The sequence below is a fragment of the Brachionichthys hirsutus genome, chromosome 7 (genome assembly GCF_040956055.1).
Source record: "Brachionichthys hirsutus isolate HB-005 chromosome 7, CSIRO-AGI_Bhir_v1, whole genome shotgun sequence".
In the NCBI taxonomy this organism is placed as follows: domain Eukaryota; kingdom Metazoa; phylum Chordata; class Actinopteri; order Lophiiformes; family Brachionichthyidae; genus Brachionichthys; species Brachionichthys hirsutus.
Window position 1 is genome coordinate 15,715,163 of NC_090903.1, and position 15,000 is coordinate 15,730,162.

General features: G+C 53.5%; 2 protein-coding genes across 5 annotated transcripts in view; both read right to left on the minus strand.

Annotated features, from left to right (window-relative positions):
• ubr2 (ubiquitin protein ligase E3 component n-recognin 2) overlaps nt 1-12,281 on the minus strand; it is a 16,287-nt gene extending 4,006 nt beyond the window's left edge. The window contains 31 exon segments of the mRNA XM_068740973.1: nt 3-168; nt 813-994; nt 1,074-1,103; nt 1,106-1,162; nt 1,436-1,545; nt 1,626-1,728; nt 1,888-2,042; nt 2,204-2,252; nt 2,333-2,435; nt 2,554-2,606; nt 2,864-2,988; nt 3,333-3,396; nt 4,104-4,220; nt 4,523-4,588; nt 4,725-4,835; nt 5,417-5,478; nt 5,571-5,748; nt 5,819-5,947; nt 6,025-6,124; nt 6,305-6,468; nt 6,811-6,909; nt 7,492-7,580; nt 7,666-7,773; nt 7,851-7,971; nt 8,048-8,110; nt 9,665-9,803; nt 9,899-10,029; nt 10,693-10,806; nt 11,192-11,270; nt 11,349-11,635; nt 12,192-12,281. Coding sequence (XP_068597074.1) covers nt 3-168; nt 813-994; nt 1,074-1,103; nt 1,106-1,162; nt 1,436-1,545; nt 1,626-1,728; nt 1,888-2,042; nt 2,204-2,252; nt 2,333-2,435; nt 2,554-2,606; nt 2,864-2,988; nt 3,333-3,396; nt 4,104-4,220; nt 4,523-4,588; nt 4,725-4,835; nt 5,417-5,478; nt 5,571-5,748; nt 5,819-5,947; nt 6,025-6,124; nt 6,305-6,468; nt 6,811-6,909; nt 7,492-7,580; nt 7,666-7,773; nt 7,851-7,971; nt 8,048-8,110; nt 9,665-9,803; nt 9,899-10,029; nt 10,693-10,806; nt 11,192-11,270; nt 11,349-11,635; nt 12,192-12,275 — 3,438 coding nt within the window. The 5' untranslated portion in view covers nt 12,276-12,281.
• A 509-nt stretch (nt 12,282-12,790) lies between these two features.
• Nucleotides 12,791-15,000, minus strand: part of prkn (parkin RBR E3 ubiquitin protein ligase) — a 4,717-nt gene continuing 2,507 nt past the window's right edge. The window contains exons 7-11 of one of the 4 annotated variants that reach the window (XM_068741194.1): nt 13,826-13,962; nt 13,679-13,740; nt 13,385-13,615; nt 13,201-13,318; nt 12,791-13,017 (exon numbers count right to left, since the gene is read on the minus strand). In XM_068741194.1, coding sequence (XP_068597295.1) covers nt 12,914-13,017; nt 13,201-13,318; nt 13,385-13,615; nt 13,679-13,740; nt 13,826-13,962 — 652 coding nt within the window. In that variant the 3' untranslated portion in view covers nt 12,791-12,913. Of the gene's footprint in view, nt 13,018-13,200; nt 13,741-13,825; nt 13,963-15,000 lie in introns of all 4 variants that reach the window. The other 3 variants (XM_068741195.1, XM_068741193.1, XR_011105560.1) reach the window with 3 other exon arrangements.

The following is a 15,000-nucleotide window of genomic DNA, read 5'->3' on the forward strand; positions in this document are numbered from 1 at the left end:
GTTGACCTCTGGACGAATGCTGCCAAGACCATGGCTCTGCCGTGACCCCTGACCTCCTGCTCCTCCTGGCACAGGATGCAGATCACCAGCTGACGGTGTTCAGCTCCGCCCACCCTTCTGGGACCGACACACACCTGAGAAACACAGGTGGGCTCGAAGGTGGGAGGACTGGGAGGGGAAAAGGTAGACTGTCATTAGTCTCGAAGGAAGTCACACACACACACACGCTCACGCACGCACGCACACACACACACACGCTCACACACGCTCACACACACACACGCTCACACACACACACACACAGACACACACACACACACAGGCGCTCACACACACACACACACACAGGCGCTCACACACACACACACACACTCGCTCACACACACACACACACACACGCACACACAGGCGCTCACACACACACACGCACACACACACAGGCGCTCACACACACACACACACACACACACGCACACACAGGCGCTCACACACACACACACACACACACACGGCTCACGCACACACACACACGCACACACACACACAACGCACACACACACACACACACACACGCGCTCACCCACACACACACACACGCACACAGGCGCTCATACACACACACACACTCGCTCACACACACACACACACACACGCACACACACACACACACACGCACACACACACGCACACACACGCACGCACACACACACACACACACACGCACACGCTCACACGCACACACACGCACACACACGCACACACACGCACACACACACACGCACACACACGCACACACACGCACACACACACACCTGCGCTCCGCGGCAGCAGACGTGGACGCCTCCAGCTCCTCCAGGCTCTGCTGGAACAGTTCTTTGTTCTCGTCGATGAAGTGTTTTTGCATCTCAGACATCTGAGCCATGATCTTCTCCCTCCTCAGCCGGGCCATCTCGGCCTTCCTCTTCCTCTCCGCCTTGTCTTTGTCCCTCACCGTCTGGAGCAGGTCAGAGGCCGGGGCTGATCAATAAGCGCACGCTCACCCGTTCCTGATTCCTGCGTTCTGGCTGTCCTACCTCCTCCGGTCCCCGTCCCCGTCCCCGGCTGGCGGGACGCTGGACGTCGAGGACGTTCTTTCTCTCGCTGTTTTGATGTTGGACACCATCTGAACCCAAAACAACAGAAACATCCAGATCATCTGGATCCACATCACAAAGCTCAGACCTGGTCTAGGCTGAGCCACGAACTCACCCAAACCAACCAACCAACCAACCAACCAACCAACTAACCGCAGGACGGAGCCCTGAGGAACTCCTATAATAACGAATGAAGAGTTTTTAATCCTGAGCGCAGAAGGATCAGCCATTGGTCCCGCAGCGGGGTGATGTGATTGGTCCATTGAGCCGGAGTGATGTCACAGTGACCAAACGGCGTTTACCTTGAGGATCCAGGTGATCATGTCTTTGTGGACCTCCAGGTGAGGAGCATTCTGCAGGCTCTCCAACAGGGCCAGGACACTTCCTGAGGTGCTGGGAGCTTCACCTGGGCCTGGCCCCACCCACACAGACCCACCAGGTGAGTTCAATGCACTACAAACCACCACCAGGTGCGCGTCAACGTGCACTGACGTGTGATCTTGCGTGTGTAGTTGAAGGTGATGTCATCGTCTCCACCGCTGTGCTCCAGCTGCTGCTGCTCCTCCAGGAGAGCCATGGCCACCAGGTGGAGCACCTGCACACGGGACATGTATTTATATTCTTTTATTTTTACAGTGTTGGAACTTCAAATGAGAACTCAAATATGTAAAAATAAATAAATGTAATGTCTAAAGTTAGACAAAGAGCCACGTTGAGATCCGGCCAACGTGAAAGACTCGATCCCGAGTCGTACCCTCTGCAGCATGGACTCGGTCCAGCCCCCGCCGCTGGGCTCCACGGCCCAGTGCAGCACGGCGCCCTCTACAGCCAGCAGGACGTCACACTGCAGCAGGTTCACCAGGCTGGCAAACAACGGGCACAGCGGGGGAGGGGGAGGGGGCGGCAGGGCTGCTCAGACACGCACACACACACACGCACACACGCGCACACACACACACACACACACGTGTTCAGGGGCGACGGCCTCATTGACATCAATACAACATGCTAGCTAGCTGACGTTATTAGCATGGGCGGTTTACTGATCAGATGCACTCAGGTGTGTTTACCTGTGTCCTCGCCGCTCTGCCTCCTTAGCTTCCTCTGAGCCTCCTCAGCCTGAAACACACCAAACAACCCCCAACAGGTCATCGACCTGATTGGTTGCTGGATCAATGACCTGATCAGTGGGCGTGTACCTTAGACTGGTCAGCTCTGCTGTAGTGATGGAAGTAGAGGTTGAAATGTTTCATCCACTCAGGACGAAGTTCATACAGACCTCGACCCGTGACACCTGGCTTCCTGAAACACAGCACAAACACAGGTGTGTTTGAGGTGGACAGGTGTGTTTGAGGTGGACGGGTGTGTTTGAGGTGGACAGGTGTGTTTGAGGTGGACGTGTTGGAGGGATCAGACTGACTTGAACGAAGCAACACTATCGATGACTCTTTCCAGACCAGTCTCTTTGTTCCCCTGAGGAATAAAGACAGGTGAGGTGAGCATGACCTGACAGACAGGTGAACAGATGGACAGGTGAACAGACAGACAGGTGAACAGACAGACAGGTGAACAGACAGACAGGTGAACAGACAGACAGGTGAACAGACAGACAGGTGAACAGACGGACAGGTGAACAGACAGACAGGTGAACAGACAGACAGGTGAACAGACGGACAGGTGAACAGACAGGTGAACAGACAGACAGGTGAACAGACAGGTGATTGTCTCACGTTCTCTGGCAGGGCCTTCACCAGCTCGCTGTGAGCCATCGGTCTGACTGACAGCTGGTGGATGATTTCTCTTCGGACCTCCTCAAGTTGCTCCACCTGGCCAACACCTGACACATATCGCTCACCTGCACACACAGACACACACAGCTGTTAGCTGAATGCTGCTAAATGTTAGCATTGTGTTGTCACAGATAAAGCACGACGTAGGACAATCGCTTCCATGTCCACAGGTGCGTAAGATCAAGCAGCTCGGCACGCAGGCGACGCCTACGAACACCTCAGGAGCTCAGGGAGTTCCAGCGTGGGGCCGGGACAGGAAGCCACCTGTGCAGGTCCTCGGACTTGATCTTTAGGGTACCAAGACTTATAAACAGCAACAATAGAATGCATAGCGAGAGGAACCGACGGCCAGCCGCACCCCGGCGCCATCTTGGACCAGTCTGGGGTAAAACGTCCGACAGACACTCACCGACAACCATGATGAAGAGGTGAAGCATCTCCTCGATCAGAGTGTTGTTCTGCTGCACCACATCCTGGAACGTACAGTAGAGACAGTAGGCCGTCGGTAGACCGTCGGTAGACCAACGTTAGAGTCGGTAGACCGTCGGTAGACCAACATTAGAGTCAGCAGACCAACGTTAGAGTCAGTAGACCGTCTGTAGACCAACGTTAGAGTCGGTAGACCAACATTAGAGTCAGCAGACCAACGTTAGAGTCAGTAGACCGTCGGTAGACCAACGTTAGAGTCGGTAGACCAACATTAGAGTCAGCAGACCAACGTTAGAGTCAGTAGACCGTCGGTAGACCAACGTTAGAGTCAGTAGACCGTCGGTAGACCAACGTTAGAGTCAGTAGACCGTCTGTAGACCAACGTTAGAGTCAGTAGACCGTCTGTAGACCAACGTTAGAGTCGGTAGACCGTCGGTAGACCAACATTAGAGTCAGCAGACCAACGTTAGAGTCAGTAGACCGTCGGTAGACCAACGTTAGAGTCAGTAGACCGTCTGTAGACCAACGTTAGAGTCAGTAGACCGTCTGTAGACCAACGTTAGAGTCAGTAGACCGTCGGTAGACCAACGTTAGAGTCGGTAGACCGTCGGTAGACCAACATTAGAGTCAGCAGACCGTCGGTAGACCAACGTTAGAGTCAGTAGACCATCTGTGGACCAACATTAGAGTCAGTAGACCGTCGGTAGACCAACATTAGAGTCAGTAGACCGTCGGTAGAGTCTGTACTGACCTTGTTAGCCTCTCTGTATCTCTTCCTACAGTCTGTGGAGCTGAAAATGTGAACGAGTTCAAACCGACTCAGGACGATCATCAAGAAGTGGTTTGGATCCATCATGGAGGCCCCGACCTACATGGAGACCCAGAACCGTCAGAGACCGAGTCCACCTGGTCTCTAATGGTCCTCACCTAACGACGGAGATACGGTCCTCACAGCTGGACGAGTTCTAAACGGTTCTAAACTGCTGAGTCATCGTTCATCGAGTGCGTCATTAAGTGAGAACCGACAAACGTAAAAACATTCATCACGGGTTCATTCTGGACAGAACTGGGTTCCCTCTGAGAGCTGGAACAAACCCCGCCTCCCACCCAACCTCACCTGGGAGAGGCTCCACCCCCCAGCCCAGCCATGCTCTCTGACGCGAGTCTGACCTGCAGCATGATGATGTCTTTGTCAAACATCTCCACTCTGCACTTCACGTTGTGATAATAATAGATCTGGAACGGAAAGACAGACGATTGATGAACCCCCCCCCGTGTGTGTGTGTGTGTGTGTGTGCGTGCGTGCGTGCGTGCGTGCGTGCGTGTTCGACACACTGCAGGCAACTCGGTTCCATTATTGATAAGGACTCACCTGGTTGATCAGGGAGAAGCCATTCCTCCTCCACAACCCAGCATGCACCTGGGCACAGAGCACCAGGCAGCGCAGAGGGAGCTCAATCAGGAGGGGGGGGCTCAGTTCACCCTGAGGACACACTAGTTTATTGATTTGCACCACATGAACAGAATCAAAATGATCAGTCAATAACAGGATGGAACACCTGGACCAGGGTCCAGATCAGGAACCGGGTTCTGATTCAACTTTTTGGCTGGTTCAGACTTTCTGACCAATGACAGAACGTTACCGCAGAAAGCGTCACTAATAAACACAGAAGAGGAAGAAGAGGAAGAGGAAGAAGAAGAGGAAGAGGAAGAAGAAGAGGAAGAGGCAGGAAGTTGGACAATGAACCATGGAAACGAGGTTATGTGTCCAACAGAGAGAGACAGAGACAGACACAGACACAGACACAGGGACAGGGACAGACACAGGGACAGACACAGAGACAGGGACAGACACAGACACAGGGACAGACTCAGGGACAGACACAGGGACAGACACAGACACAGAGACAGGGACAGACACAGAGACAGGCACAGACACAGAGACAGGCACAGACACAGGGACAGACACAGACACAGGGACAGACTCAGGGACAGACACAGGGACAGACTCAGGGACAGAGACAGGGACAGACACAGAGACAGGGACAGGGACAGGTAACCCACCAGAGGAAGCTGTTCAGGACAGCGAGAGGCGACTTCCGTCCGGCTGAGGAGAATGTGGAATCCTGATAGAACAAATATCAGGGATCAGAGTCATTCCTGGAATCAATAGCGTCCATCCATCGATCGGTCATCAGCATGATGCGCTTGGGCTTACCTGCCAGCAGGCGGTACAGCGGCAGGTGTATGGACACCTTGTCCTGAGACACCTGGTACCTGAACGTCTCCACAGAGTGACCCGCGACACTCAAGCTGATTGGCTGCTCACCCTCAGGCAGGTGGCAGCTGTTGAGCGCGCTCAGACACTTCCTGTAGGCCTGGATCAGCACCTGCTCCTGAAACACACACACCTGGACGTTAATACAGTACCAGTACACCAGTACTATGAGGAGTACTAGTACTTACGTCGGTAGAGCACCAGTCCTGGATCATGGAGATGATGTGGGTCAGCTTCATCTGCAGGGTGAACGCCGCCTCCCACTCCGGCTCCATCTCGATGTGCTGTCCCACCTGTCTCACCACCGGGTCCATGCCCTGAGACAGACAGACAGGTGTAGCCGGAGACACAGACGGGCTGCGTGTGTGTGTGTGTGCGTGTGCGTGTGTGTTACCTGCATACACTTCAGCAGCTCCAGGAAGGCGTCCAGACCTTCAAGAAACTTTAATCTGAGCTGATCGTTCCACTGAGCGGGTCGACTGATCAGGACGTACCTGCACGCACACACACACGCACACACACACGCACACACACACGCACACACACACGCACACACACACGCACACACACACGCACACACACACGCACACACACACACACACACACACACACTTGTATTTGTGTACTCGTATACCAGTACACAGAGCGGGGCGTTAAATGAGACTGGTTCTGACTTCAGGTCCCCGATGAGGCTCTGGACCCGCCCGAACTTGAAGGCCTGCTGGGCGGTGTAGCGGTCGAACTGGAAGCGCCCGTGCAGGTCTCTGTGGCGGAGGTGATCCACAAACGTCCCGATGATGGTCTTCATCAGGCTCTCCTCCACCATCAGCATCCGGGCCTGGAACACACACAGGACCGGGGGGGGTTCTCGCAAAACCGCGTCCAGCCAGCTGGAAATACTTTGAAGGTGTGATGTGTGAGGACGATGAAGATGTGGCGTCCAGGGACGATGATGATGATGATGATGGGGGGGGGGGGCGGTGACCAGCTGCAGTGAGGAACATTTTTATTCTCACCTCCGACACAATCGGACTGAACTCACCCGCGGCGGGACGGTGAGAACTCACGGTCACGGTCGTCTCCGACGCAGTTCATAACTCTACCAGCAGGGGAGACAGGCAGAGAGCGAGAGAGAGACAGGTGTGTGGCGGTGCAGAGGAAGGGGAGGAGCAACACTCACCATGGTCGGGACGGTGAACAGCTGGACGGACAGTGATGTCACCGACACCACCCGCTCGTGGTCGTCCTCCATGAAATCTGTCTGGAGGCGTCTGTAGTTCTGGAGGGGGGGGGGGGGGGGGGGGTCAGAGGTCACTGCAGCCAATCCAGGTAATGTTAACCAGCTAGTACAGGTACAGCCCCGCCCCCACCAAAAACCAACAGCTGCTGCAGGTGAGCTAACGATGTCACATCCTGCTGCCCTCATTGGGTCAGCCCAACATAAGATCAATAATACCTCGATCAGTAATACCTCGATCAGTAATACCTCGATCAGTAATACCTCGATCAGTAATACCTCAATCAGTAATACCTTGATCAGTAATACCTTGATCAGTAATACCTCGATCAGTAATACCTCGATCAGTAATACCTCGATCAGTAATACCTTGATCAGTAATACCTTGATCAGTAATACCTTGATCAGTAATACCTTGATCAATAATACCTTGATCAGTAATACCTTGATCAGTAATACCTCGATCAGTAATACCTCGATCAGCAATACCTCGATCAGTAATACCTCGATCAGTAATACCTTGATCAGTAATACCTTGATCAGTAATACCTTGATCAGTAATACCTTGATCAATAATACCTTGATCAGTAATACCTTGATCAGTAATACCTTGATCAATAATACCTTGGCAAACTGGATGGCAAATATCTTCTTATATTTGAGGTCCATGAGGAGACTGTTCATCAGCAGCTGGTGGTAGATGTTCCTCGCTCCTGCAGACAGACAGGTGAGTCCAGTGACGTCACAGACACCTGTACGTGTGGCTGTGACAGACAGGTGAGTCCTGGGCGTGGCTACCTTTCCACATCTTGGAGTCGTTGAGCATCAGCTGGTCGACCAGAGAAGAGTTCTCTCCTTCGGGACCTCTCTGCAGTCCCACCTGACACAAGGTTCTCCTCAGACCATCTGGAACACAGCAGGAACCCGCTGCTCACACCGCGGCGCTGACAGAGAGGATTCTGGGTAGAGACCGGCAGATATACCTGAGTACTGGATGACCTGTCCCAACCAGCTGAGGGCCTTCAGAGCGAAGCGCTGATGAGCGACAACGGACGAGTGCATCACCTCCACCCTGAGAGGCTTCGACTGGCGGCTGGTGTTCCTCTGGTGGGCGGGGGGAGGGGGTGGTTACCGTTAGCAACCAGGTGGAAGCCCAGGTGAGCGGTCAGTCATCACTCACCACTATGACAGACTTGGCCTGTTCACAGAACTGGAAGTCTCCGTATCGAACCGACTTCCTGCCCTGCACGACACACACACACACACGCACGCCCACACACACACACACGCACGACACACACGCACGCACACACACGTGTCTGAGAACACGGACCTGCTGCAGCTTCGACCTCCAGACGGATCGGGTTGCAGACGGATCGGGTTGCAGACGGATCGGGTTGCAGACGGATCGGGTTGCAGACGGATCGGGTTACAGAGGGATCGGGTTACAGACGGATCGGGTTACAGACGGATCGGGTTGCAGACGGATCGGGTTGCAGACGGATCGGGTTGCAGACGGATCGGGTTGCAGAGGGATCGGGTTGCAGACGGATCGGGTTGCAGACGGATCGGGTTGCAGACGGATCGGGTTACAGAGGGATCGGGTTACAGACGGATCGGGTTGCAGACGGATCGGGTTGCAGACGGATCGGGTTGCAGACGGATCGGGTTGCAGACGGATCGGGTTGCAGACGGATCGGGTTGCAGACGGATCGGGTTGCAGACGGATCGGGTTGCAGACGGATCGGCTTGCAGACGGATCGGGTTGCAGACGGATCGGGTTACAGACGGATCGGGTTACAGACGGATCGGCTTGCAGACGGATCGGGTTGCAGACGGATCGGGTTACAGACGGATCGGCTTGCAGACGGATCGGGTTACAGACGGATCGGCTTGCAGACGGATCGGGTTACAGACGGATCGGGTTACAGACGGATCGGGTTACAGACGGATCGGGTTACAGACGGATCGGGTTACAGACGGATCGGGTTGCAGACGGATCGGGTTGCAGACGGATCGGGTTGCAGACGGATCGGGTTGCAGACGGATCGGGTTGCAGACGGATCGGGTTGCAGACGGATCGGGTTGCAGACGGATCGGGTTGCAGACGGATCGGGTTGCAGACGGATCGGGTTGCAGACGGATCGGGTTGCAGACGGATCGGGTTGCAGACGGATCGGGTTGCAGACGGATCGGGTTGCAGACGGATCGGGTTGCAGACGGATAGGGTTGCAGACGGATCGGGTTACAGACGGATCGGCTTGCAGACGGATCGGGTTGCAGACGGATCGGGTTACAGACGGATCGGGTTGCAGACGGATCGGGTTGCAGACGGATCGGGTTGCAGACGGATCGGGTTGCAGACGGATCGGGTTACAGACGGATCGGCTTGCAGACGGATCGGGTTGCAGAGGGATCGGGTTACAGACGGATCGGGTTGCAGAGGGATCGGGTTACAGACGGATCGGCTTGCAGACGGATCGGGTTGCAGAGGGATCGGGTTGCAGACGGATCGGGTTGCAGACGGATCGGGTTGCAGACGGATCGGGTTACAGACGGATCGGCTTGCAGACGGATCGGGTTGCAGAGGGATCGGGTTACAGACGGATCGGGTTGCAGAGGGATCGGGTTGCAGACGGATCGGGTTACAGACGGATCGGGTTGCAGACGGATCGGGTTGCAGACGGATCGGGTTGCAGACGGATCGGGTTGCAGACGGATCGGGTTACAGACGGATCGGGTTGCAGAGGGATCGGGTTGCAGACGGATCGGCTTACAGACGGATCGGGTTACCCACGTCTCTGTCCACGGTGGTGGCAAAGCTGACCGCCTCCTTCTGGCTGCAGCTGACGGCTTTCTGCAGGGTGTAGATCACCTGTTCATAGGTGTGGACCTCGTCGTTGAACAGCATGCAGTAGTAGGTGTCTGCTCGCGCCCTGCACGCACGCACGCACGCACACACACACACACACAGCTAGAACGCACAGCAGACAGCTGGCAGGACGTGATGTCAGTGTGGGTGTGTCCGTACGGGGGCTCGAGTCCTGCAGGGAGCTGGTCCTCCTGGTCCCAGGTCAGCAGCTCCACGGCGTACGTCAGGATGACGGAGAAGAGGCTGTAACCACGGGCAACCATGTCAGCTGGAATCAGAGCGGCGGGATCCTGGAGGGACAAATCAGGAGACGATGTCAGTTTCCTTCATTAGCCTTTAGCTTAGCATTAAAATAGTAATGACATCAGCTGGAGACTAAACGTTTTAGATCCATTGAGAGGCATTCTGGGAAAATAATGATTGATATATTAAAATGCTTTAATGTTACAGATCTAACATCCATTACAATAAACGCTGGTTCTGGAGCCGGAGAGCCGTTAATGCGTCTGGATTTACACCGGGCTGCTAATAATAATAATACCTAATAATAATACACTATACACTAATAATACCAACAACATTATTAACAGTACTACTAGTAATACCAACAACACGACTAACAGTACTACTAGTAATACCAACAACACTCCTAACAGTACTACTAATAATACCAACAACACGACTAACAGTACTACTAGTAATACCAACAACACGACTAACAGTACTACTAGTAATACCAACAGCATTCCTAAGAGTACTACTAGTAATACTACTACGTTTTTTGTAACTTAGTCTAAGCAGGCTCAGGATCCCGATGGGTCAAAACTAAAACCATAAAGGTCTCGACCCCTCCCCCAGCGTCTCAAACCTGGGTTTAAATCTTTCCGAGTAACCCCGCCGACAGACAGACACACACAGGTGGCGCCCGGCTGACAGACAGGTGCGCGTCTCACCTCCTCGCTGTCTCTGGTGTCGGCTGTCGGAGTGTGTTTGTGACAGTAAGGACCCTTCTTCCAGGCTTCAGCATCGCCACAGTCACAGAACCCCCCACCTCCCGATGTGGTCATCTAGCACGCACACGCACACACACACACACACACACACACACACACAGACAGACAGACAGACACACGCAAACAGACACACACACACACACACCCACGCACGCACACACACACAGACACACACAGACAGACAGACACACGCACGCACAGACACACACACAGACACACGCACACACACGCACACACACACAGACACGCACACGTTTTCTGTCAGTGCAGAACCCCTCCTCCTCTGGTCGAGGACATTTTATTGGTTCCTGATTATAATGAAAACCAGATCCAGGTGTGCAATAAAACATTAAACCTGGGACAACATAGCAGCAGGTGTGTGCGTGTGTGTGCGTGTGTGTGCGTGTGTGTGCGTGCGCGTGCGTGTGTGTGTACCCACTCTGTATCGATGCTCTCTGTGAACGCTGCCCAGGAAACACTGCATACACAGAACACAAGTGGGGTCAGCCGCACACTCCCTGAAACACACACACCTCCGTGTTAACACCTGAACCAGCGTGTGTGTGTGTGTGTGCGTGCGTGCGCGCGCATCTCACCTGCAGGAGTAGGTGGGCTCTCCCACCTTGAACACGTGTCCGCACAGCGGCGACGGCTGGTTCTTCTCCTGCAAGAAGGCCAGGCCAGAAGATGGCTCCTCCCCCAGGAGGAACCACTCCAGAGGAGCCATCAGGAGCAGCTGGCAGGCCAGCTCCTCCCTCTGCTCCTCCCTGCTGCTACCTGCTCCGCCCCCTCCCGTGGTCGGACCCAGGCAGAGGATTCTGGGTACATAGACGGCCAGGTGAAGATATACCTCCTTCTTCAGGTCAGCCGCCTCCAGCCACCGCTGAGGAGGAGAGGGAGGGGTTAGGGGGGGGGGTTAGGAACCCGTGTCTCCCTCACGCCCCTAAACCCGGTCCGGCTGATCTCTGCGCCGCCACCAGCATCCTGCTCAATTCGGATTCGGTTCTGTTCGGTTTACATGAATAATTACACATCTAATGCAATCTAATCCAGATTACAGGTACGCTCAGATGCCGTCTAAACCTGCTCAGGTAAAGTGAGTCAGACGTGTTAACCAATCACAGCTCAGCTACAACAGGTGTGACACCTGCGCATTACATTTGTAGTCTCGCATCATTTACGTGACCGGAAGGACGATCGTGTTACTGTTGTCTGACCCGATGCTACTGCTAATGCTAACGTTTAGCTTCCTGGGTGAACAGCTGCTCCTGACATCCAGATGTTCCACAGACCACCGCTTGCTAGCATTAGCATTAGCATGAGCTCCCCGTAGCCGAGTTGCGGAAAAACAAGCGGAACCGGAGGCGGGTTAGCCGGTAAACACGGGCGTGACGCGGGGACCGGACCGGCGGGCCTCGTCCGGGGTGACGGTTTCTTACCGTCGCGGTGTCTCTGGCGGAGAAATTCAGGAATTCCGAGCATAACGCGGACGGTAGATCTCTGTCGGACTCGGTCGCCGCCATCTTTCCTCCTTCTGCTTGGAAAAGTCAGGACCGGAACCGGAAATCGTCAACAGCTGGACGGCAGGCTGGTGTGTGCGCGTGTGGGGGGGGGGGGGGGGGTTAATCGATTTGTGTCAATAAGTATCAACTAGAGTAAGCTACAGCTAGCACACCAAGCGTAGCATAGCATGGAGTTCATTTATATGACGAGACCAGAATAACGTTTTTAATTAAATGTTCTTTTTTATCTGCTGCAGTTTGTTTTTGTAAAGAATGCTGATATAGATTTATAATAAAACCTGCTAACTGCTGCCAATCAATAAAATAATCTGTAGGCTTTGTAGATCTGATCGATGAAGTCAGAGCCTCACCATCATCATCCTCACCCCACATCACTATTTATCTTCTGGGTTTGAGCAATAATACATACACAACTTTAAGCAACAATAATACACAACTTTATTGATCCTTCAGGATCAATAAAGTTGTGTTTGATAGGCAATCAAACAGACTGATAACCACTGTTTTATAAATCAATATTTTATATGGTAGAGCAGATGTACAGATGACAACAGATGTATCCTTTGGTTTAACTTCTATTTAAGTTCTATTCAGGTTCTGGGGTTTAAAACCACATCTCCCACAATCCTCTGCGTTTGCTACCCGAACCAGTGGCTTCCCATACACTCTCCATTCCAGCCGACCCGACAGAGCCAGCACCATTCTGCGCCGCACAGAGGACACTGCATGTGCATGCAGCCGCCTGCAGGGGGAGACAAACGCATTAAACAACCTGTGAGTTCTTCTTTAGGTGTTTGCCGAGTCAGCAACCAAAGCTTAAAATCCTTTACAATGGCTGAAGTGATCAGATGATCGATGCTGGGGTTCATCAGCATCGATCATTTTATTGATTTATTGATTTATTGTGTAATCTGGCCGCTCTCACCGTTTCTCTCCACGGGAACCGAGCACCGAGGACACGGTTTGGTCGTCTCCTGCAGGAGGAGCATGGACGCTCGGTTCCACCTTCCTCTGAGAGACGCCTCCTCGTCCACCAGGAACTCCTGAGGAAGAGGAGGATACTCCTGATCTATTTATTGTTTAACTGATCTATTTTGATCGGTCCTGACCTGTGAAGTTTCACCGGAGGGCGGGGTTATGGCACTGGGACACGCCCCCTCATGGTACTCCTCCCTGCAGTTTTTACAGAAGACGAAGCCACACCCCAGCTGCCTGTCACACTCCACCCTTCTGACGTCGTCAGGTGGAATAAGCCCCGCCCCACAGCCAGGTGACGGACACATGAGTCCTCCAGCCATCAGCAGACACTGCTCCGCCCCGTACCGTTGGTACCGCCCATACTGACAGACAGAGCCCCAATCAGGCGAGTTACAGGTGAGTCTGTGTTTAGAGGTAGAACGTACCTGGTCTTCTCCCAGGATCCTGAAGTGATGCAGCTCCTTAATCAGAGAATCCTCGCAGTTGGCTGAAAACACGATCACAGTTATTGATCACCTGACTGGTCCACGCCGGACGCTGCGTGTGACATCACTCTGACATCATGCCCTCACCTGCACATGGCAGCGAGTAGCCAGTCTCAGGATGGTAAACAAACTGCCGCTCATCGAGTCGAGTTTGACAGTAACCACGGAAACAGTCCAGACAGATCACATGATGCTCTGAGCACTGGAAGACCAGGACCACGCCCCTAAGGGGGGGGGGCTTCGTGTGAACAAGTGTGTGTGTCTGTCTGTGTGTGGGTGAGTGTGTGTGTGTGTGTCTGTGTGTGTGTGTCTGTGTCTGTGAGTGTGTGTCTGTGTGTCCGTGTGTGTGTGTGTGTGTGTGTCTGTGAGTGTGTGTGTGTGTGTCTGTGAGTGTGTGAGTATCTGTGTCTGTGTCTGTGTGTGTGTGTGTGTGTGTGTCTGTGTGTGAGTGTGTGTGTTTGTGAGTGTGTGTGTGTGTCTGTGTGTGTGTGTCTGTGTCTGTGAGTGTGTGTCTGTGTGTCCGTGTGTGTGTGTGTGTGTGTGTGTCTGTGAGTGTGTGTGTGTGTGTCTGTGAGTGTGTGAGTATCTGTGTCTGTGTCTGTGTGTGTGTGTGTGTGTGTGTCTGTGTGTGAGTGTGTGTGTTTGTGAGTGTGTGTGTCTGTGTGTCTGTGAGTGTGTGTGTGTGTCTGTGTGTGTGTGTGTGTCTGTGTGTGTGTGTCTGTGAGTGTGTGTGTGTGTGTCTGTGTGTGTGTGTGTCTGTGTGTGTGTGTGTCTGTGTGTGAGTGTGTGTGTGTGTGTCTGTCTGTGTCTGAGTGTGTCTGTGTGTGTGTGTGTGTGTGTGTCTGTGTGTGTGTGTCTGTGTCTGTGAGTGTGTGTCTGTGTGTCCGTGTGTGTGTGTGTGTGTGTGTGTCTGTGAGTGTGTGTGTGTGTGTCTGTGAGTGTGTGAGTATCTGTGTCTGTGTCTGTGTGTGTGTGTGTGTGTGTGTCTGTGTGTGAGTGTGTGTGTTTGTGAGTGTGTGTGTCTGTGTGTGTGTGTCTGTGAGTGTGTGTGTGTGTCTGTGTGTGTGTGTGTGTCTGTGTGTGTGTGTCTGTGAGTGTGTGTGTGTGTGTCTGTGAGTGTGTGTGTGTGTGTGTGTCTGTGTGTCTGTGTGTGAATGTGTGTGTTTGTGAGTGTGTGTGTCTGTGTCTGTGTGTGTGTCTGTGTGTGTGTGTGTGTCTGTGTGTGTGTGTGTGTGTGTGTGTGTGTGTGTGTGTCTGTGTGT